This window comes from Paroedura picta, chromosome 7 (assembly GCF_049243985.1).
Source record: "Paroedura picta isolate Pp20150507F chromosome 7, Ppicta_v3.0, whole genome shotgun sequence".
Taxonomy (NCBI): Eukaryota; Metazoa; Chordata; class Lepidosauria; order Squamata; family Gekkonidae; genus Paroedura; species Paroedura picta.
This window is the reverse complement of record NC_135375.1, coordinates 95147517-95174795: the sequence shown is the minus strand read 5'-3', so window position 1 is coordinate 95174795 and position 27279 is coordinate 95147517. Positions and strand designations below refer to the sequence as shown.

The 27279-nt window shown below is 45.6% G+C and overlaps 1 protein-coding gene across 6 annotated transcripts in view; it reads left to right on the top strand.

Moving 5' to 3' along the window:
- Positions 1–26970, top strand: part of GAK (cyclin G associated kinase) — a 108734-nt gene extending 81764 nt beyond the window's left edge. For 3 of the 6 annotated variants that reach the window (XM_077345463.1, XM_077345460.1, XM_077345465.1), the window contains 7 exons: positions 3900–4037; positions 5287–5406; positions 14923–15153; positions 16832–16980; positions 19231–19407; positions 20640–21677; positions 21795–26970. In XM_077345463.1, coding sequence (XP_077201578.1) covers positions 3900–4037; positions 5287–5406; positions 14923–15153; positions 16832–16980; positions 19231–19407; positions 20640–20741 — 917 coding nt within the window. In that variant the 3' untranslated portion in view covers positions 20742–21677; positions 21795–26970. The remainder of the gene's footprint in view (positions 1–3899; positions 4038–5286; positions 5407–14922; positions 15154–16831; positions 16981–19230; positions 19408–20639; positions 21678–21794) is intronic. The other 3 variants (XM_077345462.1, XM_077345461.1, XM_077345464.1) reach the window with 3 other exon arrangements.
- Positions 26971–27279: the final 309 nt, after the last annotated feature.

The window sequence follows — 27279 nt, the reverse complement described above, 5'->3', positions numbered from 1 at the left end:
GGTACCAGTAAAAACACTGGCAGATGCCCATATGCCTCTGGGCACCACCATTTTAAGTATCCCTGCTGTATATGAAGATTGGTGGCAACATTTAACTAGTCCAGTATATCAGGTAACACCATCTAGTCTGGTATATTAAAATCTATATATATATTGGGAACAAATCTCATTGGTTGGTTTTGCTGGTGTCTTCTGGATTGTACATGTAAACCTGTTAAATAAAACAAAGTTGGCAAGTTCTTAACATTGACAGCATATGATTGAACTAGAAATCTCACCTTGAACCATGAAGAATGGCGGCATAAAACCCTTTTAATAAATAAATAATCATAAACTTGAGAACCAGCGATGCCACGATTAATTAGTTTCCTTTAGAGAGGGGCTCACAAGCTGGAGAATCCAAGGCAAATGGAGATTTGTAACTGGAGAGCTCAGACCTAAACCTCTGTTCTCCGAAACCATACGTGTTTGGGTTTCTTTTCCACAAGAATTTTCAATACAGATTTTCATAACATAACTTTTACAGTGCAAAAATAAATATCAAAATGCAGATGAGCCCTTGACTGGTGCTTGTCTGCATGACTTGTTTGATTCCTCTGACAGCCACCTTTCTGTTTCATACCAAATGAAGAATAATTGCTTGCAAGAAACACCACTATCTGTGATGTTTTGGATACTGAAGCATAGCAACTATGCCATCCGGGGCCAGAAACGTCTCTCCCCCCCCCCCCCTCTTGTGCATGGGCTCGAACAAGATGTGTAAATTGGAGAGTATTATGTAGGCGTCTTAAATAACCTTGATCTCCTAGCCAAAGTAACCTGGCACTGGTTAGAATGAGTATGTAAGGGCACATACACTTGCTGTTCGGTTTCTTTCCTGGTTAATCCTATAAATAGCTCTTTGTGGGATCAGGAAAAGCTCCTCTGTCAGCTTAAATGGTACCTAAATAGCTTCAGCTCCGTACCTCAAGTGAAGGTGCAAGAACCTTTCTAAAACAACCGCTCGCAGTCTACCGATGAGACCACAGGGCCTTTCGATAAGGTGGGTCAAACCGTGACCTCTGTGCCCTCATGCCGGATCTAGCATTTGGGAATGTGATTGGCGTAGAAATAATGTTACCTGAAAAGGTCATTCCAGAAACCCTGGCCACCTGTCTCACCTGGTCATGCCTAAGACTGAAAAAGAATACTTTTCTTGGGGAACTGGAATCTCCATTACCTTTTGACCCAAGCTTTGTAGACAATTCTGTTTAAAACGTTGATTGTCTGGAGTATATTTGGGGGTTCTAGAATGTGAGAAACTCAACGCATTGTTAGTGACAGCATTGGTCTATAATAAAATGTTGCCATCGGGATAGTTTCTGTTTCTTGATACAGACATATAATAGAATTACACGGCTCAGCTAAGTCAAGAGTAGTCAACCTGTGGTCCTCCAGAAGTTCATGGACTACAATTCCCATGAGCCCCTGCCAGCAAATGCTGGCAGGGGCTCATGGGAATTATAGTCCATGAACATCTGGAGGACCACAGGTTGACTACTCCTGAGCTAAGTTATTCTCTTGATATCAATGTGGCTGTCTGGCTGTGGTGATAATTTGAATGCCCAAGTTAACCCAAGCTTTAAAACGACAATAACAAAAAAAAACCTCTGGTGTGGTTCTTGGTGAGTATCCCGAGCAGAGAAGGTGGAACTGATGCTGTTTCTCTTCAGAATAGCCCAAATTCCTATTTTGAAGTCTCCCCATCACATTTGATCCTGCCCTCCCTCTCAAGGAAATCGCGGTGACATGCATGATTCACTCTTACGTATTATTCTAACAGCGTCCTGTGAGATGAATTGTGCTGGGGGGCAGTAGTTGGCCCAGGGCCATTCAGAGAGCCCGGTGGCTCAGTCGAAATAATATGATACATGGTTTATTCCTTCCTGTAATTCACCAATGCATCTGGCTGCCATTTCCTGGCACAGGGACATTTGTCTTGCCAGAGATGCTGGGAAAGCATCCTGGAGCCCGAGTCCCTGTGTCTCAAGTGGAGAAGGTAGCATATTTGTTTTCGGAATAAATCGACACTGCTGAAAGCCAGTGTGGTCCAGTAACCGGAGTGTTAGTCCAAGGTTCAGGAAACAAATATCTACATGCCTGCTTGGCCATGAAACTCACTTAGTGGCCAGGAGCAATTCTCATTTGTGTCCCCCCCCCCCCCCCCAGCCTTCCAGCTGAAGTGTTGGGAAAGATGGAATCAGAAACCTATGCAATCTAGCGCCCTTCACCTCTCGGAGAATAGGCTGGTTGTTCAGCCAGCTGTATGTGTAGCTTTGTAGGAGAGCAGGGTCTTTTGGTCTTTATGATCCTTTGTATGAGTTTGGTCCTATGTGTAGGTCAACATGGGATATGCTGCTGTAAGGGAAGTGAGTTTGGTATCGGTGAGATTAAAGCAATGAATGGCTGTTTAGTTGGACGTGTTTACCAATATGTGTTGGAATTAACGTAAGATGAATGATGCTTTGCATATTCACCAGATAATGAAAAATTATACCTTCTCTATCGAACTATCATTAATTTCATCGCGTTCTTCCTCCCTCTCTGCTATTGTTGTTTGCTTCTGGGTGCAGCGGTAACACACCAACATCTTAAGTGGAGAAGCTTCATGGACCCAGCTACCTAAAGTAGCTTGGAGGTACACGAGCTCATTTGGGTTCTCTCGCCTCGTGAGGCTAAGGCATTGCCTGTACCTATATGGTTCTTTCCCCTGCCCAGTGTTGGTTAACAGGGGAGGAGAGTAGGTTTCCTGAAGCATTTGTCATCTGTCAATTCCCCTTGTTTTTCAGTGGAAGATGCTTTCTTTTAGTGACTGCTGAATTTCAGCCTTTACTATATTATTAGAAAATATCAAAAATTCTAGTGAGGTATTTTTTCAGTATTTTGTTTGTTTGTTTCAGGTAAATTACCCAGTGATTTTACGTGTGTTGTAGGTATGATATTCTGCCAGTGTCTGTGCAGTGTACTGAAAAGGACCTGGGAATTTCTCCAAGAGATGCCTGTTATGCTTCCGAATACCACTAAACACACCTTGTTTAGTGTAGCAGTTTCTTAGAGCTGAAAATGGACAGGTCTTTAATAGGTGCCTCTATTGCTCCAATCCAGAAATGCATCATTTGCCCCGGAGGATAGCAGCTACTTTGATTTAAGTGTTCGTGAATCGCAAGCTGTTCTGCGACTGATTAAAGTTTTTGAAATGCTTTTTGTTTTTGATCCCTCACCGTCTGAGTTATGTAGATCCAAGACACCATCTCTTTGTAATTCATGGCACACCATTTAGAGCTAACTGCTTGGGGGGTGGGGGGCAGGTTGACCCACTTAGCAACATTCTAAAAACCATACATTGAAATTGAACCAGTCAGATAGACTTCTGGTTCCTGGGCTGGAAGAATCATCTACGGTTAAGTCAGGTTGGCACCCAGGAACTCCTGGTGTGGGTAAGGCTTCACCAAATAACACACTTTTTGCCCTAACTCACTTCACGGGTTGGGGGGATATGCTATAAGACAAGCTGTTGGTATGCTTTGAGCTCCTGGTGGTAAGAAAAGTGTTTGGCAAGACTTCGGTTTCTCTTTTAGAGTATTAGAAGATGGGCAAAGGCTTGAAGCCTCCTGTTTCCAATCACAGTGAGGAGCGGTATATGAATAAATGAATGAATGAATGAATGAATGAATGAATGAATGAATGAATGAATGAATGAATGAATGAATGTTGCTATAAATCGATTTCTATAAATCCATTTCTGGGTTTCTTTGAATCAAAAGGAGGACCATGTGTTGCTCTACATAGAATTAAGCATGTTTATAATGCAGAATGCTTCACCCTATTAGCCCTAAAGCCATTGTTTTCCACCTTTCTAGGTAGTTTATCATCTGACCCACCGAAAATGCCCTCCTCAGCAAGCCAGCCTGACCTTTTAGGTGGCTGGGATTCTTGGGCAGACTCTCCAGCAGTCAGCCACCCTGCACCATCACAACCTAAGAAGTCCACTTTTGAAGGTATTATGCACAGTAGCCCTTAGCCCTTTTCTCCAGTTACTCATCCCCCACGATCTTAGGGTGGAGGAACTCTGTGTGGGATTGCGGTCTCAAGCCCACTTTCCCAGGAGAAGGAAACTTAAAGAAGAAGGGAATTTGAACCCAAGGGAACTCTCTGCAAGCATGCTTGGGGTCGTGATGTAATGCAAGGATGTTAAAGCTCTTAGTGATATGAGCTCATATGAAGACTGTTTTTAGATGGACTTCCAAATCGTGTACCTATATCAGCCTTCTACAACTTTTTTACCGTTGAGAAGCCCCTGAAACATTCTTCAGGCCCCCAAAGTGGCACGATTGTGCAGAATAGGGTTGGGAAGTATAGCTGTGGGCACGCCCACCTGGGGCTCTTCCCCTTCCCACCCCCTCCAGGCCCATCATTGGCCATTGTAGGAGGGAGGTGGGTTGACATGACCATATGTAGTCATATCACCCAATAAATATTTAACACATTTCGGGAAACCCTTCCAGGGCTGTCAAGAAACCCTGCTTGAGAAATCCTGGCCTGGAGTGCTATAGCAATAATCTTGACTTTTATAAAACCATGGAGCCTTTTTTTTTCTGTTTCCGATTGCAACTTCTGAGCTGGACAGAGCCTGAGGGTACTGCAACAAGACTTGCTGCGTGCAGATAGAGAGAAGTTTTAGAGTACAGCCGTCGGCAGCCGCTGAAAATCAGATCCAGAGCACCATTCGCTCTTTTAGGAATTGCCATGCGAATTGTACCAAGATTCTCCACTTTAATAATCTTAGGAGCACTTCTAGAGTGCTCAAAACACAGCATAAAGAACAGCTTGGTTTTTAGAACAACCTGGTAAGGGAGCTAGAATTAACACAAGGGGGAGGGGGCTGAGAATAAAGAGCTACTTCTTACTCCCTAAGCCCCTGTGCTGTACCAAGTTTAGATGCTACCGCTTAGCGGCAGAAAGCACCATCAAGTTGTAGCTAATTTATGGAGACTCCCTAGCGTTTCCAAGGCAAGGGACTTTCAGAGGTGGTTTGCCATTGTCCGCCTTTTGTGTCGCAACCCTGGGCTTCCTTGGTGGCCTCTCATCCAAATCCAAAGCAGGGCAGGCCCTGCTTACCTTCCGAGATCTGAAGTATTCAAGTCAGCCTGGAACATCCAGGTTAAGGCCACCGGCCTTAGTTGTGATAGGACCGTTTTCAGGTACTCGTGCAACAATTTTGTCACTGTTTTCTGTCACACGACACAGGACAAGCTTTTACGACAGGTGGCCTATCCAGCGTCTCCTCTGGCCTTTCCTCCAGCCAAGCAAAATCCCAGAACTTTGACCCTTTTGCCGACCTTGCGGACCTGAGAGCTGGCCTTCCAAGTGAGTGTACAGTAGGGCGGGGAGAGGGTGGGGCTAAAAGGCATGAACATGTTGTGTTTTTAAGGGGGATCAGATGGTTGAAACAATTTGAAATGTAGATTATTGAAGAGATGGATCAGTACATTCCATTTTATTAACTCCTGCTGGCTACCAAATGCTACTTTTTCCAGAAACATTTCATGTGACTTGAGAGCATATAGCCTCTGTGTTTTTAGCTTCTGTGGAACAGATTTTCTGTGTCTTGTGTCTTGATTTTTACAAGAGGTTTAGATCAGCTACAGAAATGATCTGTATTTGAAATTTTATTTAGAAGAAGAGTTGGTTTTTATACCCTGCTTTTCTCTATCAGGAGTCTCAAAGCAGCTTACAGTGTCCTTCCCTTCTTCTCACAGCAGATCCCCTGTGAGGTAGGTGGGGCTGAGAGAACTGTTCTGTGAGAACAGCTCTAACAGGACTGTGACTAGCCCAAGGTTATCCAGCTGGCTGCATATGGCGGAGTAGGGAATTGAACCCAGCTCACCAGATTAGAAGCCGGTGTTCCTAACCACTATGCCAAGCTCCCACCTGTCTTCCTAATCAGGAGTCAGTGGTCCTATCACTTAGCTTACTTCTCTTCCACACTCTGTCACCAAAACAGACTTGTGACAGTCCCAGCGAGCATCCCAAACAGGGATTAGAATCCAAATATTCCAGCGCCTAGTCCAGAGGCGGCCAAACTGTGGCTTTCCAGATGTCCGTGGACTACAATTACCAGGCAGGGGCTCATAGTAACTGTAGCCCATGGACTTTTGGAGAGCCACTTGGGCCACCCCCTAGTCCAAACCATGGTACTACCCCACAATAGTTGTCTAGTGATAGACTGTGAGATGGAAGGTAATAAAAATGCATTTAATTACAGTCCAAGACCAGCAATATCTTAACCCCGGAGAGTTGATCTTTATAACCTGGAGATGAGCTGGGCTCTCCAGGCCCCACCTGGAGATTGGCTACCTCTTGGTTGGAAATATTCCTGGAGGTTTGGAGGAGGGCCTTAAAATGGTACAATGCCTCAGTAGCCATTTTGCCTGCAGAGCTGATCATTATAATCTAGAGATGAGCAGCGATAGTAGAGACGATGGTAGAGGCTTGCAGGCTGAGACTGGGGTGGAGTGGTACGGGCGTGTCCCGCCTGGGCTACGGCTTTTGCCAGTTTGTATTTTGTTTGTATTGTGGGGCACAGACAGACAGACTAGCATGGGTCCTGTGAGTCTTGAAAGTGCAGGAAAATCTAAATAAAGAATATTTACAGCCTGAAACGGTAAATGGTGAACAAGTAAATGGCTGGGGAGACATAGGAACTCGAGTCACTTTTCTCAAGCTTGGCCTGGTAAATAAAAATCAGTATTTGCCAGGGAGGTCCTACATAATCAAAGACATAAGTGGCCCAGAATTTCAAGTGGAGTTAGCTTTATAGGAAAGTAGACAGTGAGACTTTGGGGGGAACTAAGTGATCCACTTTTATTAGGCAATGACTTGGCCTTGCAGACAGGAACTGCTGTTGCCAGCAGTAGGCCTCAGGCTTCAGAAGGGCAGACATCACCAGCCAAGCAACAGACTGTGCTAGCCAAGAGGTGTCTGTGGCCATGTGCATTCCTTTTGAAGGGGTGCAGGTGATCAAGGAGAGCTTTTCCTTCAGCCTGACTCCCTGGAGATGAGCTATACTTCCAGGGGATCCTCAGGCCTCTTGGACGTTTTTATATGACCCGCAATGAAAAATGTCATGTTCTAAGGTTCCTATATCTTCAGCACAACAAGGGCAGATGCGTTCATCACAGGATATTTTTATAAATCTGCCTTCAAGAGCAGCTGAAGGCAAGGCATCACATCAGTGTAAATATTCTCCTGTGTTCATAATTTCCTAGGTGAGAGAGACAAGGCATGGGTATTATTCTGTTGAAGAAACCTAAATCAAATAGCCACTGTTTCATTCTATGTCATGCTGCCTCTCAATATCCAAAATCCTCTGATTTACCAGAGACTTGATTGTAATCCAAAGAAAGTACATATTGTTGTGATAATACATGTGAAGCTAGTGTCTTGCTCAGTAATCTAAGTCAAGGAGGAACAGAGGAGTTCAATATTATTAATTGGGGAATAAACACTACCTTTAACCCCATATGAGACCACCACCATCTACAGCAGTGGTTCTCAACCTTCCTAATGGCATGACCCTTTAATATAGTTCCTCATGTTGTGGTGACCCCAACCATAAAATTATGCAAATGCTCTTTCACGGAAATTAATCCGAAACTGGCCAGTGGCGTGAAAATCCATTGTGCATGAGTGTATATAAATTGTTTTTTTTTCTGGGGTTTTTCAGTTCAGTTCTGTCTCTTGTCCCGCCATGCCGATCTCGCTCTTTTCCCCTGCTCCAGACAGATAAAGGCTCTATCTTGATCTGTCCCGCAAGGCTGTTGGGTGGATGGCGCTCCACCACTACCCCCCGGCCAAGCTGCTTGCCCTGCCGCAACCCCTGTGAAAGGGTCATTCGACCCTCAAAGGGGTCCCAACCTCCAGGTTGAGAACCACTGATCTACAGCCTTCCTCTGCCAAAACCATGCCAGTTTCTAGCCAAATTGTAGAGTTTGAGACACTGGGAGGACCTGTAAGGTTGACTTCAGAAATTTGTACCGTCTCCACCTTACTATAGTTAGACAAGATGTTAAACGGTGCTGCATATGTAGATTGAGCAAGATGCTTGGCATTAAATAGAGCAGCTATTAAACATCCAATGCCTTTGTGCAATAAAATTTTTGAGTGACCCCAGAAGTGCTTTGGGCATTTGAGATGACATATATCTCGAGCCTGATGCTTGGAAGATCACACCCAAATATTTTAACTGATTTGTTCAATTGGAACCAAATTCAGACCATTGGGAATTTGAGTTTTTTAATTATTATTTTTAGCAAAGGCCATTGCTTTTTGTCTTTGAATAATTGACCTTTATGCCTTTTTTTTTTTAGACAGAAAGTGGTCTCTCTGTTCACAGTTCAAACCAGCACACCGTATTCAATAATAAATGAAAGGCAATGCAGGATGAATACAGATCCTGCCTTATAATGTGGTCTAATTCTATCCCAGGATGGTTCTCAGTAGCACATCTCTCTGAAAGATTGAAGTGAATAACAAATCTGTGTTTTTAAGAGCTATAAAATATGTAGCAGAGCTAATGTTTAAAACATGAAGGCAAGGATTTATAGTAAGTTTTCTTCACTTAAAATTTAAAAATTTTTTAACCTGCTCAGGTAGATTTTCGGGAATGAATCTTGGCCAACTCCTGCAGTCCCAGCAAAAGGGCGGCCAAATGAATATTTGTGGGCAGGGAACTGTGTGGCTGCATAGCCACCACACAGAAGGCTCTAGAGCAGGGGTAGTCAACCTGTGGTCCTCCAGATGTCCATGGACTACAATTCCCATGAGACCCTGCCAGCATTTGGTCCTGTGGTCCTCCAGATGTCCATGGACTGTGGTCCTCCAGATGTCCATGGACTACAATTCCCATGAGCCCCTGCCATCATTTGCTGGCAGGGGCTCATGGGAATTGTAGTCCATGGACATCTGGAGGACCACAGGTTGACTACCCCTGACATAGACCACTGAGTAAAGTGACGAGAACTGTGGGATGGGAGTGAAACAGTACATATGGTTTCAAATAGTCCATGGACATCTTGAGGACCACAGGTGGACTACCCCTGCTCTAGAGGTTACAGTAGCAAAACTGTGCATAGACCACAGACGTGCTCCAAGACGAACCTTCTCAGAAGCTCTTATTGCATGATATATGCAAGATGATGTCCTTCAGGTTCCCCAAGACCACGGCCTCGAGGGCTTTAAGAAGTCCCCTTGAAGTGTGTCCTCAGGAACAAATAGGTAGCCAAGATAGATGTTTTAGAACAGGTGTGTTACCTTCCTTTGGCCTTTGTCAGCTGAAGCTGGCCACTGTATTTTGGACCATGTGCAGGTTTCAGACATTGCTAATCAGACTCCTGGGAATCAGGAGTGCTGAGACAAGATCCCAGTCATCAAGTTGAATTGAGCTATGCTCCTGGTCCTATTTAGGCCCATGACTTTTCCTCTGGCTCTTATGACTTCACGCAGAAGAGCCTTTTAGCAAGAAAAGCTAAGAACTGAAACCGGGACCCTTCAACATGCCAAGTACGGATGGGAAGGGACATGACTCAGTGGTAGAATATTTGCTCTGGTGTTCAGGAGGTCCCTGGGACGATCCTTGGCATCTCCCACAAAAAGCATCAGCAAACGGATGAAAGACCCCCACCTGAGACCCTGGAGAGCTGCCACTTGTCAGAGATGGGCCATTGCTGACTTTGATGGACCACTGGTCTGGCTGGGGAGAAGACAGCCTCATGTGTTCTTGTGCTGAGCTGCAGCCACTCTGTGAATCACTGAGAGCAGCCCTACTCAGCCCTGCTACACAATCCAGTCCTCAACTACAGCTTCAAGCGGGTAGCCATGTTGGTCTGAAGTAGCACAAGAAAATTTGGGGCCAATGGCAGCTTTAAGACCAACAAAGATGCATTCAAGGCTTACTCACACCTTGACTAAATCTTTGTTGGTCTTAAAGCTGCCATTGGACTCAAATTTTGTTGTTCAACGACAGCTGTTTAATTTGGGTGTTCCAGTGCTGCACTTGCAGCTTGGTGCCAGGTCACTGGAGCTTTTCTAATCTCCCTCCCAACACCCAGGCATGGTTGTTGAGTCCTTTGTTGTTCCCTGTTTGGTGCCATGCAAAACATACTTGATGCAGTTCAGTCTGCATCATGTGCTCAGAGGCTGAGAATTCAGCAGAATCATGCCGGGATGTTCAGATCTTCGTGTCTAAACTTCATTGTTGTCAGGCTACAGGCTAAGATCAGCCGGTAGAGTCCGTGATAAAGAAACATCCAGGATTCAACAGGCCGTTAAAAGTCCAAGGAAGAGCTTTATTAAACAGACAACTACTAGATGCTGGAATAGGCCAAGACCCCTTGAGCAAAGGTCTTGGCAGTTACAAAGGTGCAATAGACATTCACAGAATATTATAGGGTACATTCGATAAGGGAGGGGGTGACCAGGAATTTAGGTGGGAGAGCACAGGACAAGAAGTGTAAGTTTTCCCATGCCTGGCCAGATGGTTTGGCTTTTGATCCTAACAGTAACATTTCTGTCGAGTCTCTACTGTCTATGCAAGGTCATAGGAGCGGTTCGATAAGGAGAGGAGATAGTGGTCCCTGCTGGGAATGCAGAGGAGGTTTGGAGCCTGAAGAGAGATTGACAGCTTTATGCTGCCTGGCCTTGCTGGCCTGCAGGAAGGGAGAAAGGCATGAATTGGGGTTCATGACAATTGTGGGGTGAATGAAGAACATGAGCAAAAGAATTAAAAGTACGCACCACGTCTATAAGAGGAGGAGTCAGAAGGAGCAGGCATTTGACTGACAAAGTCAGAGCTTTACATTGCCTCCGTGTGATGATTTGCAGATTGCCAGAAGTTCTGGAGAAGGAGCTGTCTTCCCCCCTCTTTCTCCCCCCTATCCCAGATCAGGAAGGAGTTGCCAAATTGTCTTTTGAGCAAACTCTGTGGGGTGCCAGCAAGAGGATCTAGACTTCTCACCCAGTTAATTGTGACTGTTCGGGTAATTAAGGTCACAGTCACAACATGAGTTGATTTTCACAGCTGTCATTAGAAGCTTTTTGCACCCCACCCTCCTTGTACTCCTGGCCTTATTGGAAGGACTTTCTCCAGGATTTGTCAGTCTGCATAATCAGATAAACAGGTCAAAAGAAGCCACAGAGTAGGATAGCAGAAAACCAAAAATACACTGCCGCAGCAAATCGCTATGAATCTATGAAGAGTGAATATTGCGATGCGTGCAAAAAATGTCCAATAACAAAAGGACTGAGGAATGGCAACATGCAGCCACATATTGTTCAGAGGTGAGAGACAGGCACCCGGATGGACTCGATGTGTGGGATTCATCTTCAGTATAAAGATGAGGATGTAGTTCTGACCTCTTATGGAGATGAATTTGTTTGCTGTCTTGTGTCGAGGGCAGGAGGCAACAACCGCAGAGCAGCTCCTTTCAAAGTCAGGAATTCATAGCCCTCTGATTGGAAATTGCTAACATCTGTAATGCTTGAACTGAATTTGTCTGTGCATCCATCGTTTTGTTATTGGACATTTTTGCAATAATCTGTCTTATCTATAGATTCAAATGGGTAGCCGTGTTGGTCTGAAGTAGCACAATAAAATCAGAGTCCAGTAGCAGCTTTAAGACCAACAAAGGTTTATTCAAGGCGTGAGCTTTCCGAGTGCAAGCACTCTTCCTCCGACTATGAACTGACCATCATGACAGTGGGAAGAATGTTGGTCTTTGTTGGTCTTAAAGGTGCTACTGGACTCTGATTTTACTGTCTTATCTACAGTGTTTGCTGCAGCACCATATTTTTCATGCATCACCCCCCACACACACACACACACTGCTTCTATTAAAAGTATACATCAGGTTTCCAGGCTATGTCATGTTGCAGCCTTGAGCTGCCAGGAATTCCTATCCTTTCGTAGAATCCTAGAGTCGGAAGGGGCCCTATAGGCCATCTAGTCCAAGCCCCTGCTCAATGCAGGATCAGCCTCAAGCATCCTGGATAATCCTAGAATCATAGAATCATAGAGTTGGAAGGGGCCATACAGGCCATCTAGTCCAACCCCCTGCTCTACGCAGGATCAGCCCTAAGCATCCTAAAGCATCCAAGAAAAGTGTGTATCCAACCTTTGCTTGAAGACTGCCAGTGAGTAGCTGTCCAGCTGCTGCATGATGACTGCCAGTGAGGGGGAGCTTTCTTCAATATCCAGGGTATTTGCATTAGCTGAACATGCCCTTCTCGGTGACCTTTGTGTTCCTCGGTCCACTTTCTGGGATGTTTTGCCCATACATATCTTCATTGAATTTAAAAATCCATATCCTTTTTTACCCATCGCAGCCGACTTGTTTGTTTTTTGCCATATACCTTGACTTCAGACGCAAAAGTGTTTGCTGTTTTAGTAATTTGAAAGTAAGGGCTGCCTTATGGAAATGGAGAGCCGCAGAGCAGTGGCCACTTGAATGCTTTTTGGGAAGTGCACAAGCAGGGCAACAAGGCAAGAGTATGTAGTTTTCCCCTAACATCCGGCACTTGGAGGTTTAGACCATGAAGGTTCTCTTGAAATGTTAATTGCTCAGTCTAAACTCAGTTTGTACTCTCCTCCTTCTGGGGAGCTCTGACCAAGCAATGGTTACAAATGAAACAAAACACCCCCACTCTTATTGAAGTGCTTTTAGGGGGTTTTTTTGGGGGGGGAGTGCAGCTTACCCCACTGACTATTGAAAACCAACCCGAAGAAGAAAGTATGCAGGCTCTGATTTTGGCTGAATATGAAGGGGAGGGATGTTCCAGCGTTGTGGCTGTGCCATTCAGAGTACCTTTATATACACAGCTGTATACTAACACATCTGTCAGAGCTCTCTCAGCTCTCCTACTTCACAGGGTGTCTGTTGTGGGGAGAGGAAAGGAAGGCGATTGTAAGCCGCTTTGACACTCCTTTAGGCAGTGAAAAGCAGAGTATAAAAACCAACTCTTCTTTGTTGGGTGCCTCCCTAGTTCTAGAATTATAGGAAAGGGGGAGGGAGGAAAGCTTGCAGTATCCACTTTCTGCACCCTATAAATTATATTATAAATGTTTTGTGACCTCTGCAGCCATCTTCTTTCTAAACTGATAAATCCCAGACTGTTTAGCCTTTATCGCAGGATAATTATCTTAATTATCTTGGTCGCTTCTTCTGGGCTTTCTCCAGCTCTGCAATATCCCTTATTGAGAGACAGTGCCCAGAACGGTACGCGGTATTCTAAATGTGAATGCCCCTTAACTCTACACAAGGAGCATGCCGATACTGGCTGCTTCATTGCCAGTCCCTTCCCCAATAATCCCCAGCATGCAGTTCACCTTTTTTCACTGCCCCCTCACACCAAGTTTGTTTGTTTGTTTGGATTTTTATACCACCCATTCTTTACCGCTCTGGGCAGTTTACATGGAACATTATGAAATTTTTACATGTGACATTTCGACTGAGTTGTTTTCTATATCCTCACAATCTCTTTCAGTTGTGGTCCTACCTAGTTCAAACCCGTATATTAAAAGTTAGGATTATTTTTGTTGTTGTTGTTGTTCCAGTGTGCATCACCGTATGCTTACAACCCTGAACTTTACTTGCCACGTTGCTGTCTGCTCACCCAATTTAGAGTGGCCATTGATGGACCCTACTCTCCATGAATCTCTTTTAAAGCCATCCATATGTCTACACAAAATAAAGAGGTGTTTTATTCCTATACTGCCCTTACCTGGTGGGTTCAGAGTGGTTGATAACGAAGTTTAAAACAGTCATAGTAAAACTTTGTTATACCAATAAAATATAAAAACATCTCCTTTAAAAATGTGTCCCTATGAGGGGTTGGAGAGGCTGTCTATGAGTGGCTTTTTGTCAGGGAGGAACTGATGCTCTTCTTCTGCCCTCAACCATAGGCCTGAAGGAGCAGCTCCATTTTACAGGCCCTCTGGAACTGTTTGAGATCCGGAAGGGCCCTGAGCTCTTCACTTTTGCCAGCTTGGTGTCGTGATTAGGAACACAGACTTCTAATCTGGCAAGTCGGGTTTAATCCCACACTTCCCCACATGCAGCCAGCTGGGTGACCTTGGGCTTGCCACAGCACTGATAAAGCTGTTCTGACTGAGCAGTGATATCAGGGCTCTCTCAGCCTCACCCACCTCACAGGGTGTGGGGAGAGGAAAGGGAAGGCGACTGTAAGCCACTTTGAGACTCCTTCAGGTTGAGAAAAGCAGCGTATAAGAACCAACTCTTCTTCGTGTAGCATGTTCTGCCAGGGCCGAAAAGGCCTTGGTCCTTGTTGAGGCCAGTTTTGTCTCCTTGGGGCCAGAGCCTCTGAGCTGATTTTGGTTGCTAGGTCTTAATGCTATTTGGGGGGAAAGGCGGTCCTAAAGATACAGGAGTCCCAGACCATTAAGGGCATTCAATGTCAGAGTCATTGAGTCTGCAATCTGGAGCCAGTGCAGCTGGAGAGCATGGGTATAACAGTTGCTCTGAATGGGGTCCTTATAAGGACTCCTGGGCTCCCATGTTCTGGACCAGTTGGAATTTGTGGAGCAGATTCAAGGGCAGCCCTATGTGGAATGAGTTACAGTAGTCTAGTCTGGGGGTGACCGTTGCATGGATCACTGTGGAATCGTCCCCCTCCTCACCGCTGAGCTTGCGTTTCAGCCTGTGAAGAGATCCTTGCACGCTTCCGTGGATCGACTTTGTCTTTTTGGGACGCAGCTTTGGAATCACGGCACTCCTAGAGGCCAGAGGGTGGCGCGGGACGTGGGTTTTGTGTCCAGTCATTTAAAAGGACGTGGAGGATTTGAATTAAATGGCCCGAATTGTTGCCCAGGTGCTTCCAGCGGAGGATTCTCGGCAAGCGGGTTTGCTGCGAAGTCTCAGAAAGCAGGGAGTCAGCGGCAAGCCGGGAAGCCGCAAAGCGCGAGCACGTCATGGCAGTCCCAGCCTCAGCCAAAACCGCCAGAGCAGAGCAAGCCAAGCGGGCAATCCAAACCCAACTACACTGTGAATTTCAGCGTCATTGGAGGGCGGGAAGAGAGAGGCATCAGAGCCCCGGGCTTCGGTAAGGTTTCCCTCCCCCTCCCCGCTCGTGACAGGGGCAGCACGCCTCTTGAAGCTTTGATTCTGCAGAGCAGGGCGTCCCCAACCTTTTGGAGCCTGTGACCCGGGATGGCTGTCATGGGGGCAGAGCCATGGACACATCCAGAGGCAGTCCAAGTGCAAGGGAGAAGGGAGGGCTCCAAATAACCTGGGAAAGGGGATTTGGAGGGAAAACGAAACCAACATGGGTGCATCTGCTGCTGAAGCGATGGCATTTTCATCTGCACAGCCCAATTAGAACTTCAGTGGCCTATCAGCAGCTGCTCTGGGCAGGAGCCCCTCCTGGCTCCACCCACTTTCTGGGAATAGTTGATGGGCACCAGCTTAAAGTAGTAGCAGATGTCATGGCGCCCCTTTGCACCACTTTGGGGACCCTTGCTGCAGAGGATTTCCACTTGACAGGTTGGGGAGGTTCTTCTGATTCCCTCTTCCCACTAAGCCTCTGATTCCCCACCCCATGCGGCACTTGGGAGTTACCCAGGGGCATTTTGAGCTGCTGTGGAAGGGGTGAGGTGAAGAAGTTGCAATCTCTGTCCATAGAAATGTTTGGGATTCTGAGCTATTTGTAAAAGTGTGTGTATGTGTGTTTCCCTCTCTTATTTAAGAATGTAAGAAGAGCCCTGCTGGATCACACCAATGGTCCATCTAGTCCACCATCCTGTCGCACACAATGGCCAGCCATTTCCTCTGGAGTGCCAACAACAGGGCACGGAGGCCACGCCCTTCCCCTGGTGTTACCACGCACCACTGAGATTCAGAGTTTTAGTGCCTCTGAACGTGGAGGTTCCCCTCAGTCACCATGGCAGAAGCCCCGTCCTTTGAGGAATGTGTCTCCTCTCCCCACTGTCCTGCTTATCTATTTGCCTAGGTCTCCAGCCATGAGCCAGGCTTGATGCTTCAGGTCTTTATCCCATAAATTTCATCAGAAACCACAAGTTAAACTTCATGGGCTTAGCTTAGGAGGGCTACCATGGATGGTGGCTGCTCTGTCATTCAAGCTGTCTCATGTTCATTCAGTCAGAAGGATAAGGAATCTGGCTTTGCTAGGTTAGGCAAACTCCCCACTGCAGGTGAGCAGGGGTGCACATGCTGGTGGATCCAGCTCAGACCCTCGCTGCTAACTCTGCAGATGATCTTTCAGCCAAAGAACCACCACCAGCGTAGTAACTATCCCAAAGCCACTTGTTTGGCTTCATCAAAGAATTTAGCATGAGCTCCCCTAATCCAGTGTTCTTCTGTATGATGCCAGAGCCATTTTATTATTCAGACCATGTGACAGGAGGAAGGCTGAGACTTGAGAGCATTAATAGGTCAGGAATAAGATCTTTGCTGCAGCTGATGAGTGTGTTCGTGTCGGACACAAGAAGGAGGATTTCGTAGCTCACCCTCTTAGCCACCGTGTTGATTCAGTGGGCTCTCTCATTTTCTGTGCCTCCTTAAAAGGCCCGCGGTCCATCTAGTTGCCCCAAAGCTCACTGGCATTTGGCTGAAGGGAGAATTTAGGGTTGAGAGCCCACCAGAAGAAGGTCACCGTCAGCCTCTCTGGAAAGAGTTGAGACATCTTGTTGCTCAGCCAGTTTCGCTTCCGTGTCGCTTTTGGGTCTGTGAGGAAACGTTGTAATGCTTATCTCGCCAAACAGGACAGAAGCCCAAAGTTTCAGAAAACGATTTTGAGGATCTCTTGTCCAAGCAAGGGTTTGCAGCCAAATCAGACAAAAAAGGACCAAAGACCATTGCCGAGATGAGGAAGCAAGAAATGTCTAAAGATATGGACCCTCTAAAATTAAAGGTTTGTGGACGCTTTCTGTGTTGCAGTTGCTCAGTTTGTGTTGGGAGCCAACAGTTTTATAATAAGGCAGAAGGAGAGAGGTGGAAGCCAAGGGAGAAAATGCGTGGCTGTGAGGAACTTGGATTTCTAAATAAGTAACCTCATAGAATGAAAGTTTCTTTAAGAAAAAGGAAAGCATCTATAATGAAGGCATGGTCAGGACTGAGGTACAAAGCATAGAACAAGCAATATAGGGGTTGGCACCCCCCCTCCCCTGGGAATTCGAACCAGACACTGTTCAAAGGAGTCAAAACATGGAGATAACTATTAGGCCATCCAGACAACAGGTCTGAGAACTATGGGATACTAACACAAGGGAGGGGGAGGAATCTGAAGGGAGGATAGGGGGTCATAAAACCTAGCGGCAGGAAACAACCTTGGGGTGTCAAACCAAAGCATCTTTGTTACGTCAGGGTAAGACAGGTCAGAGCAACACTTTAGCAAGCAATAGAATCCAATCGTGGAAACAAAATAAAATCATGGCAGAAAACCTTGGCATGCTGACAGGGGCAAGCGGTTGCCAAGGGTGGGTGCTAGGGAGGATGTGCAGTTAGTTCAGGAAATGGGAGAGAGGAGGAGGAGGTGCCTTTGCTCAGTCATATATCCTCCAACATGCAGGAGATCCCAGCTTCAGCCCCTGGCCTGCTTTTTTGTTCAAAGACAGGAAGCAAGACTTGGAAAGCCAGTGAGGTGCCTACTTGGCTAACACTGCCATACTAAGCAGAGTGATTTTCTTCTAAATCCACTGAATAGGCTTAGATGGGTCTCGCTCTCCCTTGGTTGTACTATAAATGGACTGATGGCCGGATGACTTAAAGCTGCTTTCAGGTGCATAGCTGTGCTGGTCTGAAGCAGCAGAACAAAATGTGAGTCCAGCGGCACCTTTAAGACCGACAAAGTTGTGTTCTAGGTGTGAGCTTTCGAGTGCATGCACACTTACTCAGACAATGAAGTAGGAGTCATTGGGGTGCAGATATAAGGACAGAGTAAATTAACAGGAAATTAGTACACAGTATCATGAAGATGTCTCACAAATATGCAACATAATATCTTGCTAGAAGGCAGCTTCATCAAGCAGTTTTGGAGGTTCAAGTGACTGGGTGAGAGAAAGGGATTTTGAGAGTATGGTAAGGTAAAGGTAAAGGTACCCCCTGTGCAAGCACTGGGTCATGTCTGACCCTTGGGGTGACGCCCTCTAGCATTTTCATGGCAGACTCAATACGGGGTGGTTTGCCAGTGCCTTCCCCAGTCATTACCGTTTACCCCCAAGCAAGCTGGGTACTCAATTTACCAACCTCGGAAGGATGGAAGGCTGAGTCAACCTTGAGCCGGCTGCTGGGATCAAACTCCCAGGCTCATGGTCAGAGCTTTCAGACTGCATGACTGCTGCCTTACCACTCTGCGCCACAAGAGGCTATTTTAGAGTATGGTAGGGGAGTACAAAACTGCTGCAGTTTCAGATTTTTTTAATGTGTTATGGAGTCAGCAAAGATAGTGAGGTTATTACTGCATGTGTGCATAGAGTGGCGAAGGATCCCCAAAGACACTGCGTAATAATAAAATGTGTTTTCATGGCTTCAAGTCCTCCACAGAATACATGCATGTGGACCTTTCTCCTCCTTGTGAAGTTTTGGTACAAAGCTTCAAGGGGTCCATTATGCCTAGAACTTCTAAATGTATCTGCATGGTCTTTTGTCCATTTGTGGCCTAAAAGGAAGTAAGCTGGTTCTTTTCCATTGTGCAAAAACCTCCTTGCTGATCCACCTTGATGCAGTTGTGTCTTGCCAGAGGCGACCAGGTAAATGGCTTGTTAGAAATCTGCATTAATTAATTGCATGCCAACTGAATCAGATTTCTTTTTTTTGACAGCCCAAATCCTCCAAAGGTTCCCTAGAATATTTCAGGAAGACATTTATCATCTTGCTGATTATGCGTTCTTTGCTGGAGATTGGTGTGGTGGTTAAGAGTAGCAGCTTCTAATATGGCGAGCTGGGTTTGATTCCCTGATCCACACGCAGCCAGCTGGGCAATCTTTGGCTCTTCACAGTCCTGATAGCGCAATTCTCTCAAAGCTCTCTTTCAGCTCCACGTACCTTGCAGCGTGTCTGTCGTGGAGAGAGGAAAAGGAAGGCGATTGTAAGCCACTTTAGGAGTCTGTGTGCTAGTAAAACAGCGGGGTATAAAAACCAACTCTTCTTCTTCCTCCTCTAGATTCTAGATTGGATTGATGGGAAAGAGAGAAATATAAGAGCTTTATTATCCACACTTCACACTGTGCTCTGGGAAGGGGAAACCAAATGGAAGCAAGTGGGCATGGCTGACCTGGTGACCCCAGAACAAGTCAAAAAATACTATAGGAAGGCAGTCCTTGTTGTTCATCCGGATAAGGTGAGTCCCTGTGCCTCTTCATGCTGCCCCTTCTGCCAGATTATTCTTGTATGCCTAAAAGTCAGACACGAAGAATGCGTGGTGGGAAGATCACTGGAGAGGAACATTTGCTGTCCATTCCCAGGAGGCTGGTTCTTCTGCAGAAAGGCTTAGCTGGGCTCTCAGACCTGCATGAGGCATTGGACCTGTCCAAAGCAATGTCCAATGGAAAAGCTAGCCAAGTCCTTTTGCTGAGGCTTCAGCCTACAGTATATCTTGAGCTGGCGACCTTTAAGTTGTTCTGGCAGGAAACTGACAATTGGCCATGCTAAGGAACAGAACACTGAGTGGAGGCTCCCAAATAAGCTGTGATAAATGTAAATCCACACTAGTTGAATTGTTTTTTCAGTAAACTTCCTCAGCAGCCAGTATGTGTATTAAATTAATAACATATGAAATATATCCATTTGGCCCTGCTGGCTGGCAGGGGCTCCTAGTAATTGTAGGGCACTTGGCAAGCCACAGTTTGGCCACCTCTGATCTCAGGCATTGCATGTGTAGAAACATATTCACAGCACACGTACAGTATGTGCTTTCTGAAGCCATAAAGGCAGTGTTTCCTGAGCACTTCTGAAATATCTCCTACTCCAAGGAAATAGAGGAGAGCCTGGGCCGGTTCCTTAGTTTGCACAACTGTGTCTCAGCTGCTTGGAACATGCATAGAGCTCTGCCAGTCTGCGAGGTGGAAGCTACATGGTAGTCCCTGCCTTCTGTTTATACCCCTTTGAATTTAGTCCCGCAAGACTCTTCGACAAGTAGGATTACGTAGATTCATTGAGATTAAAAGGGATTAGATAGATTCATGGAGGATAAGATCTCTCATTGGCTACAAGCCATGGAGACTGAGGGGAACCCCATTTTCAGATGAATATAAGAGTCCCAGAGCCAGGAGGCAACATCAGAGGAAGGTCTCGGCCTCTGTGCCCTGTTGTTGCTCCTCCAGAGGAATTGGTTGTCTACCATGTGAGGCAGGAAGCTGGACAAGATGGACTATTTCTCTGATCCAGCAGAATACTCCTGGAAACACATCCAGGGATGCCAGAACCAGCCAGGCACAGCATTGGGATCAACGACCTGGTAGTCCCAGTATGGCTTAGGCTGCTGGGGGTTATTTCTATGATTGAAATTGTGGCTGTGTTGACAATGCAAGACCGGGCCTGCCTCATGCTAACTCCCGTTCCTTCCCATTCCAGGCCACGGGACAGTCTTATGAACAGTATGCCAAAATGATCTTCATGGAGCTGAACGACGCGTGGTCAGAATTTGAAAACCAAGGATCCAAGTCGCTTTTCTAACGCGTTCCCTCTTGCAGGAGGGCGGATATCAAAAATGTATTGGCAGCAAATCTGAATCGTTGAGTGCTGTTAGTGGGGCCTCCTCTGGGTTTGAGGAAGGGGGCAAGGAACAAAAAGAGCCCTTCCCAGTCCCCGCACACATTGAAACTACACTCAGCAACCCAGGGCGTGTGCTAGTGTCACCGGAACCTGAATGGGAGGCATTATGCAGATGACACTCTGGGGCCACCACACCTGGAAGTTGGTGCCCTGGGTACGGAATGTTCCGGGCCACGTTAGATCGGGGGGGGGGGGGGCACACCAATCGTATTAACAGTGGCTGCTGGTATGGGCATGATTGCTCTTTTTCATTTTGGATCCTGATTTTTTTTGGGGGGGGGGGTTGAAGAACCATACAACCTCAGTTCTCTTATCCCCACCACTACCCCCACCATTGTCTTTTGTGATTTTTATTACTTTCTCTCTTTTTTTTATTTCAATGTTTGCCTTATTCAAAGTGCTTCAGTTACCTTCTCGGTCGTGAATTTGCTCCGCATCTGTTTCTCAAGTCCGTGAGAGGTGTACATTTTGTTTCCCCCCCAACCCTTCTGTATTTTATGTAATCATTCCGAGAAATCATTCTGTAAATAATTAAAACTATTTTCTGACAACACCTGCGTTCCTTATACTGCATCGACAGTCACTTAGCCAAAGCACTCCCTGTTGGTGGCAAATTTTGGTTTGAGTGAATGTCCACCCCACCCCACCCCAATCCACATAATCATTGGAAGCTTATCTTGGCTTTAAATTAAGGATCTGCATGGTCATGTTCTATTTATGAAGATTTTTCCCCCCGAGAGTCAGTGTTTATTCCAAAGCATTTTATTTGAAACCATATGTACTGTTTCACTCCCATCCCACATTTCTCGTCACTTTACTCAGTGGTCTATGTCAGGGGTAGTCAACCTGTGGTCCTCCAGATGTCCATGGACTACAATTCCCATGAGCCCCTGCCAGCGAATGCTGGCAGGGGCTCATGGGAATTGTAGTCCATGGACATCTGGAGGACCACAGGTTGACTACCACTGGTCTATGTGCCTTCCTTTGAGCATGACTGAATTGTGCAAAAGTAAGCAGGTATGTGAAGACCTCAGAAGTGTCGTCTAATCCATGTTTTTGATTCTGGTCACTTGGTAAAGACTCCATCATGAGCCACCATTTTTGAGGATGGGCCATGTGTGGCTTTGGCCAGCCATGGACAAATTTCCAAGTTTGAAAGTTTGTCGATTCTGGAATTTTGTACCTGTGGGACAAAGACGGGGGAGTTTTTTTTACTTTGAGATGTCCCCTTCTTGATGTGTACCCTTGAATATGCTGGCTACTTCTAAGCCGGGGAAACGCACCCTTTGCTCCTGTAAACTGTAAAATGTGGTACAACTTTCACGACGGCTAGTTCTGCATGCACAAGTGTTCTCATCGGTGTTCTGGCTTATTTATGGTGACAACATCTTGCGGCGTACAGTGTGTAGCTTCCTCATCTGGGTTGGTGCAACTGGAGTCCCTTTGCTAGTCATGGGTCCGTTCAGTCCTGTTTTGAAACTTCTCTGAGATGAGAGGTTTGCAGAAGTCAGGAGGTGCTCTTGTTTTTTTTAAGAAATAATTTCTGAGCAGAGCGTGACTTTCCCTGTCCTTGCTGTAATGAAAAATTCTAAGACGCCCTCCCCCATCCCTGCTTCGAGAGCAATCCTGGGGGGCAGAACTGTGTTTTGTTATGCAGTGTATCTTGCTTTTGAGTGTTTGGCCTCTTTAATAAGCTCTCCACGCAGCAGTCAGCCCGGGACAGCTATAACAAAACTCAGAGGGAGAGCTCTGCGTGGAAATGTGCAATGCATGCGCGTCACGGTTTTGAAATCAATTCTCCTTTTCCCCTCTTCCCTTGGGAATGAACCTACAAAAGTTGTATTGCGTCTTGATTAAAACTTGACCCTGCTGGTTTGGCTTGCAATGCCATCTGTTAGCTAGCCTTGAATAGAGTGAAGGATGCCACTTGAGTTCATACCTGCAAATTTAGTCAACCTGTTGCGTGGCTGGGTTTCCTCCCAAAAGCAAGACAGGATCTGCAGAAAACCAACTTGGTGGTGCGTTGCTCGTGGACAGCCGCTAAAAGCATGACAGGGTGGTTTCCTGTGTATTCTCAAGTGAGCTAGAAGCCTGCATAGATACCTGGAGCTCTGCCAATTGGGAAGCCATGGATTGTAGGGCACCGTTGTTGATTTCTGAGCAGGAAGGCCAGTGGACGGAATAAAGCAGGGTAGTCAACCTGTGGTCCTCCAGGTGTCCATGGACTACAATTCCCATGAGCCCCTGCCAGTTTTTGCTGACAGGGGCTCATGGGAATTGTAGTCCATGAACATTTGGAGGACCACGGGTTGACTACCCCTGGAATAAAGGGTTCCACGCAGCTTTGGTTATTTCTCTGGCTGTTTGTTTGTTAAACACTCTGAAATAAATGTTCTCCCTCATCTTGATAAACCAAACCCTTTTCTTGTTGTAAAAAGGCTTTCAAAATCATACGCTACTGATTTAATCCGTGGTTGGCAGGGGTCTTAAAGCAGCACCTTTTAGATCCTAATTGTGACCCTGCTTACAGTGTAAGCTAGTGGCCAGAAGAAAATCAATAACTTGGGGCTTTATTGGAGAAAGGGGCTAGAAATGGGAAGATTGGCTCAGAGCCCCAACATGGCAGCCATCCTTGGAGCCCATGCGTCTGCAGCTTTTTGCGCCTTCAGCATGCGAGGGTAGAACAACTAATGATAGAATTCAGCTTTCAGGGATCCCTTTGGGGACTTTGCTTTAATGAGGGGTGGTTTCTTTAAATAGCCAGTGAAATCTGCCCTAAGTTCAACACTTAAGGTGACGGCTCTGTAGTTATGGGGTTACTACCACTCTCAGTTAATGGGTTTCATAGTCCTATACTACAGGGGTAGTCTTTAGGTCTCTCTTCTTGGGGAGACCTACAGAATGTATGTGAAGCCTCCTCTCTCAGAGCCAGGTTAGTGTAGTAGTGAAGAGCAGCGGCCTCTGATCTGGTGAACCGGGTTTGATTTCCCATTCCCCACATGCAGTCATCTGGGTGACCTTGGGCTTGTCACAGCCTTGATAGCGCTGTTCTCACAGAGCAGTCCTGTCAGAGCTCTCTCAGCCTCACTGGTGTCTGTTGTGGGGAGAGGAAGAGAAGGCGTCTGTAAGCCGCTTTGAGACTCCTTCGGGCAGTAAAAAATATACTCTTGTACTCGCCAGCTGAGGCATAGATGGACTTTAATTCTGTATCCCACTGCTTCATCACCTCACAGTGCCATAGGAAGAGATGCGTAGTGGTACTGGAATTTCCCCATTCGCCTTCCTGATGCTTGGATTAGAGTACCAGTTCAGAAATGTTGTATGTTGCCCCCACCCAGATATGTATGGCTGGCTGTAAAGATTTTTCCCAACACTGCTATGGGATACATGCTTGAGACGGTAGCGAGATAGAAAGAGGACTCAACATATTAAAAGTGGGTTGGCAGGACCAGAAAGGAATGGGGGGAAATTTTGCCACCTCCCATTCATGCATTGTGGAGTATGAGCTATGAATTAGAAGGCCAACGTTGGGCCAAGTGTTCCAAGCCACTCAGAGACGCTTTATTTCCAAGATGCTCGAAACAAACATGAAGACGACTCGTTTTCAATGAACATTCTCAAAAATTCCTTAAGATTTTTGACAGAGTTTCAGAAGCTGTTTTCTGCACTCTGCATCTAGCGTGCAATAAGAGCCACCAAACTCCTATTACGAACGTTGTGAAATGTTCAGATAAATAAAACAATCGCTCATGGAGGCATAGAGTTGGAAGAAGTCTTAGAAGCCGCCTAGCTCAGCCTCTCGCTCACTGTAGGACGTCAGCAGTTTTACTGTCTGTCCTTCAGAAATGCAGAGTTTCACTGCGGTTGAGTGGAGCTTGGCTGAACAATTCAATTGTAACAAGTAACCTCATTTTAACTCCAAGGATGACTTTCCCGTTGGTTCAGATCAGTTTTGTAAATTAGATCCGTTGTTTCAAACCGTGCAGCTTTAGCACATCTCTTCATTAAAAAAAAAAAATAGTCTTTGATCTAGTGATTATGCAGTTGTTGCCCTGATATTATGCACTACTTTTTCATTTCATGTTGGCGTTCCGCATAGCTAAGGGTGAAAAAAGAAAGCCTTGAACATGCCCTTTGCTTTGAAACTAGTGAACGGCAGATTTGACTACATTCTAAACGACTTTGCTGTTTGCGGCATCAGTTGCAAGGATGACTGTGTTTTGGAAAGCGGTGGCAAGAAAATAGTAGGACTTCCCAGGTATCTTTTACCTCTGTGTAAAATTGAAACATCATTTGTAGTGTTATGATGTGCAGTTTGCACTCATAGAAGCCACTTCCTGGAGATTTGGCTGATACCATCTTAGATGGAGACCTGCCTGAACTTCATCTGTGTGTGTTGAACTGTTTTGAACTGAAAACCAGTCAATGGCCCTTTCTGTCATGGGTTTTAGAGGGGGTCACTGGGGATTCCTGATGTTGCCACCAAGAATGTGGCTTGCTTCGTGACTTGCATGAAGATGTGCTCATTGGGGACATGCCAGTGTCCTCTGTTCTCATGGTATGGCCACAGCAGAAAAAGGATGACTTGCAAGAATTTTTCCCAGTTATTACTGCCTATCAATTTGTAGTGCTTTGGGCAGTCAGAATATTGCTTTGGGCAATGAGTACCTAGAGGGGCTGAGAAACAGTATCAGGCATTGAAGAAACTGGAGAACATATCTGTGGTCAAACAGTTTGGCAGTATTTAGTAGTTCAGCAGTGGAATTGGCTGCCTAAGGAGGTGGAGCTCCCCCTATCACTGGAGGTCTTCAGTATTGGCAGGTAGGTTGAAGTGAAAATGTTATCGTCCAGTGCATTTTCTTGACCTAGCAAAGCGACTCAGACCCTTCACTTAAAAAATAATTTTTCTGTCCCTATAGCTGGATCTCTGTTTCATCCCATGGAGAGGGATGTCATTCCTTTGTACTGACATGGAAGCTTTAGAGCAGGGGTAGTCAACCTGTGGTCCTCCAGATGTCCATGGGCTGTGTAAACTAAGCCAGAATGATGCCACACTGCTGATTTTTAACATCCTTGATAAGATATTTGGCGCAGTTCCACTAACTGGCCTAAACTCATGCAAACAAGCATTGTCATGGGGTTGGGCCAATAGCAAGGATAGGCCATACTGGAAATCAGGAGGCAGTGTTCAGAGAGCAGCAGGCAAGAACCCTAACATACATAGCTGGCCAGGCCAATCTCTACATCCAGCCAATCACAGAAGATGATGTTACTATTCCCTCCTGAACCTGACAAGAGCTCTGAACAGATCATCCTACGTTGCCTATTAATTTTGGGCCATGAAGTTCACAGCAATGTTAAGGACTAGAACCTTGACATTTCACTCCTGTAGCAACCCAACTATTATTTCCTATGTAGATATTGTTATGTTTACAGCTGGCCAGTCAATTCCTCCGAACCAGGATGTGACATTTTCCAGACAGCATTTCCTCCAAAAGATTTAACAAAGAAAAAAGCGTTTTTAAAATACTGAATGTATTAAGGCAATAAAACAATCTTTCCGGTGGTAGTTCTTATTACAACATGCCAGTGTCGGATTTTGGGGTATATTTATTTCCATGTGGCTTTTGCGCACAGGGTTCCAAAATTGTTTTTAGGAATGATTCATTTATTTAAAGTTTTGGTTGTTGTTGTTTTTTAAGTTCAAAAAAAGGTTTAGAGGCATTGTGGACATTCAGAAATTTATCTCTTTGGTGAATGTACTGTATAATATCTTCTGGACTTGAAGAATATCTCATGAGGATTTTTATCGCTCCATGATTTCACATTAACGTCGCTGTGTGTGTGTGTGTGCATTTTGTGGGGTTTCTGGTGACTGGATGGACAAAGGGAAAACCCAAATATTTTTGTCTCCATTGGAGAAATCACTTCTGTACTGAGTAATTTTGGTAATAGTAAAAAAAAAAAGAAATGTACAAACATGTATGTATATAAAATGAATATTGTCGAAGGTTGCACCTTGTAAACCATTCTGGATAATCCATTCGAATGTTTGCCATATAAAGTCCTGAATCAAAGTGTTTTGCTTTGAAATGATCATCATTCCTCGATTAAACAAAATCCAGACATAGCTTTCCTTTATTCATTGCTACAAATAGGTAATGCTTGGCGTCTGATAACAAGTGTTACATTTGTGATCGATGAACATTTTGCCCTGTGATACTTCAGAAACTGAAGACCCGTCAGCTTTCTCAGCCAGGACTTTGGAAACCCTGGAGTATCTTGTTGACTGGAAGGGTTTCTTGAATGGGTGGGAGTGAATTATTTTTAAATATGTTTAAAATTTATCGGGATACGACCATATATGATCATGTTAACCTCCCCCCCTCCCCCCAAAATGGCCAATGATGGGCCTGGAGGGGGTGGGAAGGGGCAGTTC